Below are 6,387 nucleotides of genomic sequence, written 5' to 3'. Positions count from 1 at the left end.
ATTCATGAACGAATAGAATCTTTACGATTCCTTGCAATATGCAAGACAAAATATGGTCATGTAGGATTTTATTTGATTCACCTATAAAGTACAATGAGAATATCAAATTTTAAATTTTTTTATAATGTAAACATAAAGATATTTACGTTATAATTTGTGTCTTGGCAAATGTGTAAATGAAAATGTTGTATTTGGTCTTGAATGGAGGGAGTACTATTTATTAATATTCGCACATTTTTTTTATAATACTTTTTTGGCAAAGGAGATGTATACATTTTTATATAAAGACTATAAACATCACTTGAATATAATACATAATATAGAAAAAATATGTATATATCATACTGTGAAGATAAATAAACTCTTAAGAGCTCTCCAAAACAATACTTGAGAGCCTCAAAAGGTTTTGATTGGTATATAGGTTCCAATGATGACTCCTATTTATTTATAATCATAGGAATCATTCACCTTATGTTAATCTTTCGATGTGGCCCAAGACCGGACCGAACCGGACCAAACCGGACCGGACCGAAGACCGAAAATAAATTTTTTTTGGACCGAAGACCGGACCTAAAACTTTCGGTCTTGGACCGGACCAAACCCGAAATATTCGGTCCGATCCGGTCTTAGACCGAAATGGACCTATAGAACTAATTCTTTCACTATTTCGTGTATGATAATTACATTTAAGTTTCACTAAATTAAATGTCGATGAATAATTAGACGATTGTTTTTGAGAAAAAAATACTCAATATTAATTTATAATGTCTTGTGAAGATAAAATGGTAATTTAGTTGATAATATTCTAATGATAGTCTTTAGAAACATAAAATTCGGTCCATTTGGTCCGGACCTAAAATATCCGGGTTTGGTCCGGACTGGACCGAAGACCGAAAACTCAAAAAATGAGGACCGAGGACCGGACCTAAAAAATTCGGTCCGGGTTTGGTCCAGACCAAATGGTCCGGTCCGGTCCATTTTTCCGGTCCGGACCTAAACTTGCTCACCCATAGATGTGGGACAATTCTATAATTTATACTTATTATAATCACCACACCAACATTGTTTTTCAATGTGGGACATATAACATATTAAAAGAAGTACAACATCTTTAATGTTCGTATGTGCAAATCATATGAAATTTATACTCTAATGAAAGCATTTTTTACCACGAATCTAATTATATTATCTTCATAATTTTTATAACAACATTTTTCTACCAAATGAAATGTCAAAGTTTTTATATAAAAATTAGAAACTTCTCATGAATATAAAATAGGAAATATAGATATTATAATAATTAAAAGATTCTCCACTTTATTTTTCATGTGAAAAATATTATTTATAAAACTTTCCTAAATTAATTTTTGATGATGTGGACGCTCTAGAATCGCTCGAAAAAACTCTCTTTTATATATATATATATATAGATTCTAGGAATATTAGCAAAAGAAATACAATGAAAGTTTGCCGCTAAATCGATTATATCGTTAATAGTATTCCTAGTCCAATGTTTGAGTTGAGAAAACCGTAGGACTTGGGCAAGAACCTGTAGACAATAAGAGAAAATGTTAATATGAAGGATGTTGCGCGAGAGCGCCCACTTTAAGGCTTCCCTAATTGCCAAAGCTTCCGCTTGTTCAGCATTCTCAGCCCTTCCTTTGATACAGAATTCAGAAACAATATCATTATCAAAGATGATGCATCCACCAAACCCAGCAGCAAACTCCTTAGACCACGCCTCATCCACATAAATATAAGACCGAGAGCAGCTCACAGAACTCTGAATCAAAGGAAAGGGTACTCCATTCCTAAGTTTAGTCAAGTCCTCCTCCATAGGTGTTTGGAAAGCTATGGACCCCGGTTTCCCATATTCAACAGAAAGAGCTAAGTTAAGGGAATCTTGATATAGTAAGATAGCACCAGTAGGGAAGCACTCGGTATTATCAAAAATCTTTCTGCACCTTACCACCCAAATAGTCCAAAAGGTACACAAAAAGGAGAGGCAAGCCTCATGCTTATTATTAGCCTTAAAGAGAACAGAGAGCCAATTGCAAACCCAAGACCGGAGACTCAAATTATCCCCTGATTGTGCCCTATACCCCAGGAGACTTCCAGCCCAAACTCTGTTAGTAAATGAACAGTCCCGGAACAGGTGGTCCGGTGATTTCGTTTCTTGTGAATCACAAAGCACGCAAGTAAAAGGACCATCAAAGCCCCTTCTTAGGAATCCTTCCCCAGTGGGCAACGATTCCGTGAGAAGTTTCCATATGAGAATGATCTAGCTTTTCGACCCTGGTAGGTTCCATAGGATTTTCTGAAAAACACCCTTACATGCAGCAGGAACTCTTGAACGGTCCTTCGGGGAAGCTGAAGTATTCCAGGAATTTTGTAGAGCAATGTGATAGCCAATCTTAACTGAGTAATTCCCGGATGACGAAGCAGACCAATAGAAGTTGTCGTTGCCTTTAGAGCATCGAATCGGAATAGCAAGAATGTCATTCACGGAAGTTTCATCAAAAGACATAGACACAAGTCTATGGTCCCAACTGTTGCTGTTACAAATAAGATCTTTGATTCTCAAATTACACAAGTTGGGTGAATCAATAAGAAGCTCTACACATCGTGGTTTCGGCACCGTTCCATGAACCCATTTAGTATTCCAAACGCCAAGATCAGAAAATGGAGAGATGTTCCACGCTAAAAGAGGTTTGATGAGTTGAAGGCCCCAAACAATACCTTTCCATCCCCATGAAGAATTACTCTTGCCATCATTAAAAAGCAGATCAACATCACGCCACTTTAGGCCATATTTAGCACCAATAGACTTACTGAGAATAGAATCTGGGTGAGTGATCATTCTCCATCCAATATTTGCTAGAAGTGCTTGATTGAACTCCTTCATACGTCTAATACCCAGGTCACCATTCCCTTTGGGTTGGCTTAGGAAAAGCCTACAACACCAGCTAATAGAAGGAGATTTCTTATGACCCGCCCACCAAAAATGTGACAAAATAGCATCTAATATTTTTGTCACACTTACCGGTATTTTAAATACCGATAGAAAGTAAACAGAGAGGGAGGACAAGACAGAAGAAATCAATGCCAATCTACCCGTCGGCGATAGAAGAATGCAATTCCATGAAAATAATCGCTTCCTAACCTTATCTATGAAAAACTCAAAAATTTCCCTTTTACTTTTGTTCCCACCTGAGAGTCCCACGTCCGTAGGAATACCCAAGTAAGATCCCAAATTAGTGTCACACGGTATGTTGAAGGTTTTCAAACATTTTCGAGCAAAGGATAGACTATAGCACGAACTTAACATCATAGAGGACTTATTATCATTAATAACCTGGCCGGAGGCATGACAATAGTCCTTAATAACTTTGTCCAGGCTTTCGCAACTCTTAGAATTACCTTCAATAAAAAACATAGAATCATCTGCAAAAAGCATATGGGAGATAGGGATACTGTTTCTGCTGACCTTTATTCCTTGTATAAGCCCCTCCTTCTCCATACGTAGAATGTTTAATGAGAGAATTTCCGTGCACAGAACAAATATATAAGGGGAAAGAAGATCGCCCTAACGAAGGCCGCAACTCGGGTGGATACGTCTTGAAGGAACTCCATTTACCAGAATTTCATAAGACACCGTCATGATACACTTCATAATCAGCAGAATGAAGTTATGAGGGAATCCCATCAAGAGCAGCGTACCTCTGATAAAGTTCTCGTTCAACTGATCATAGGCTTTACTCATATCAGCTTTAAAGGCCATCCTACCATTTCTAGATGAAGAAATTTTTTGTAATATTTTATTTGTAATTAAAATATTATCACCAATATTCCTCCCAGGAACAAATGCATTTTGAAAGTCACCCACTAGTTTTCCCATGTACTTTTCAATCGGTTAGTGATACATCTAGTAATGACTTTGTTGAACCATATAGCTTATATGTTTATGTTTTGATGATGTCAAGGTGCTTTACATTCTATATACTTGTTGCATGTAATCGTTTGTTAAGTGCTTTAGAATTAATCTATTACGAGCAACAAAGAAGATTGTGACAGTTGCATGAGAAGTTCAAGCCTTTGTTCAAGATCAAACGGTTCAAGATTCATTCAAGAATTATGTGAAGACGAAGTTCGTCTAAAGATTAATTAAGCTTGGATGATGACGTAGCCTATAGTCGAAAATCTCCTTGAAGATTAGAATAGTATAGGTGATTATCTCGTAATGGTAATCAAGAATGAGTTTCTTGAAGTAGTAAAGTTATAGCTTTGCAGCTATAACATTACTAGTAAAAGAGCTCAATGTTATAGCTCTCCTACTATAACATTGAGATGCTGAGTTTTTATACACGACTTATAATTGTTTCGAAAATTGTTTTATAATTGTTTAAAGTTTATTTTAAATGTTTTAATGAAAGTATTTATATAATAAAGCCCGGTTTAGTGAGGAGTCCGGCTTTGTATTGGACGTTGATTAGTAGTCATGATGGATCAACTTATGAGTTGGACTTTGCTACTAATTAGGGTTCCAACATAGCCTCTCTTAAAACCTAAATTCTAATCATATGTTAAGACTAGGGTTTGCACGAGTCACGAGGCATATGAGCCGTGACATCTCGTGTTACCTAGGGTATATTAGGTAAAGATTTTAATCTATAATAATATCTTTACATATCTTATATATCTTACTTAATATATTTGTTTATGGTAAAAGATATTCTTGTTTTAGGAAATCTTATCATAATCTTAGAATTTATAGTAAAGATAATATTTGGAAAGATTATATTCTATCTCTTAGAATATCCTTTATTATCTTTTAAGGCTTTTAGGAAAGAGATAATAAGAAGATATGATTTGCATTTATATCTTATTATTTTCGGCTATTAGGGTTTGTGCAAAAACCGTGTAGCCTATTCCTTTCTTCCCTATAAATACTTTGTTATTTACAACATCTAAAATAGAGACCTTAAGCATAAAAATTAATTTCATCTTGATAGAGCAAACCGTGTGTTTTCTAAGAAAAATCGTTTTGTTATTTTTGAAAGGTCGTGTGTTTTAAAACTCGCATACTTGTTCTTATTTTATCGTTATAAGATAATAGTGCTTAGTTGATTTCTTAACTTGTTCATTAACTTGAACCTTTGTTAGAATCATTAGTCCTTTCTTATTAGCGTAAGTTAGTCACTCGAGTATTTAACGGTACTCATTGAGTTACAGCTAGAGTTAGTTGTACGAGTTGGGTTAGTAAATTTGTAATCCGTAGAAAGGTACTAAATTTATTAATCGAGAATAGTGGACGTAGGTTTCGACTTGTGAAACTGAACCACTTCAAAAATCGTGTGTCTCTTCGTTCTTTCGCTTGCTTCATTTATTTCGTTTACTTCCATTAGTTGATTAGTTAAAGTTTAATCAATAAACTTTAAATAATCAATTACATACACATAATCGAAAAAGTTTTAAAAAGTTTTAAATCCTCAATTCCCCCCCCTCTTGAGTATTTTGGATCAATAGACTCTTCAATTGGTATCAGAGCCTCGTGCTCTTGACTGCCTAACCGCAAAGAGGCTGATCTATCTTGTTTTTTATTTATCTTATCGTTTTATATTCCGCTGCCTATCACGTGATAAATGGATTCCAAATATCTCAAGTGTCCCGTCTTTGATGGGAAGAATTATGGATTGTGGAAAAACATGATGACTCACTATGTGAAAGGACACGATTGGGAGTGCTGGAGGATCATTCAAAACGGACCACACAAAATTCTTGTGGCATCCGAGGAAGGCACTACCTATGAAAAGAAAGAAGAGGACTATGTCGAGGCCGACTACAAGAAGGCCGAAAAGAACTCCAAAGCAATAAGTCTTCTGCAAAACGGAATGACTTCTACTGAGTTTGATCGGTTCTCTTCATGTTCCACGGCCAAGGAGATATGGGATGGGCTTGAATTAGCTTATGAGGGTACTTCCATTGTTAGGAAGCACCGAATAGATTTGCTTATGCAAAAATATGAGCTATTCATTATGGAGCCTAATGAGTCCTTAGATAGTATGTCCGCAAGGTTTTCAAGTATAATAAATGAATTAAAAAACCTAGGTAGGAAATTCTGTACCGAGGACATTGCTAGAAAGGTTCTTAGGAGCCTTACTAAGAAGTGGCGTGCTAAGGTCACTGCAATGGAGGAATCACGAGATCTTGAAACCCTATCCTATCAAGAACTCATTGGTGCTCTCATGGCCCATGAAATTACTCTTAATAAAGATGACGCTGAACCAAGTCGTAATAAGAGTATGGCCTTAAAGAGCGAAGAAGTTGACTCTGAACTAGAGGATGAAACTGTCTTGTTTGCTCGACGCTTTAAAAATAAGATATTTC

The 6,387-nt window shown here is 35.8% G+C and overlaps 1 protein-coding gene across 1 annotated transcript; it reads right to left on the bottom strand.

Annotated features, from left to right (window-relative positions):
• Positions 1-1,482: 1,482 nt before the first annotated feature.
• On the bottom strand, positions 1,483-3,898 carry LOC141641373 (uncharacterized). The gene is made up of 4 exons (XM_074450038.1): positions 3,721-3,898; positions 2,335-3,420; positions 1,605-1,887; positions 1,483-1,549 (listed from the first exon to the last, which is right to left on the bottom strand). The coding sequence occupies exons 1-4, from the start codon at positions 3,896-3,898 to the stop codon at positions 1,483-1,485; spliced, it is 1,614 nt and encodes a 537-aa protein (XP_074306139.1).
• Between the last annotated feature and the right edge of the window lie 2,489 nt (positions 3,899-6,387).

The sequence above is a fragment of the Silene latifolia genome, chromosome 2 (assembly GCF_048544455.1).
Source record: "Silene latifolia isolate original U9 population chromosome 2, ASM4854445v1, whole genome shotgun sequence".
Lineage (NCBI taxonomy): Eukaryota > Viridiplantae > Streptophyta > Magnoliopsida > Caryophyllales > Caryophyllaceae > Silene > Silene latifolia.
This window is presented reverse-complemented; position numbering and strand designations above follow the sequence as displayed.

What these genes read in the sequence shown, in the direction of transcription:
- LOC141641373 (XM_074450038.1), bottom strand. Translation starts at nt 3,898, where the DNA reads ATGGGAAAACTAGTGGGTGACTTTCAAAATGCATTTGTTCCTGGGAGG. An exon ending in GAACGAGAACTTTATCAGAG is followed by an intron (nt 3,421 to 3,720) that starts GTACGCTGCTCT and finishes TTTTTATTGAAG; the next exon opens with GTAATTCTAAGAGTTGCGAA. An exon ending in GCAATTAGGGAAGCCTTAAA is followed by an intron (nt 1,550 to 1,604) that starts GTGGGCGCTCTC and finishes TATTGTCTACAG; the next exon opens with GTTCTTGCCCAAGTCCTACG.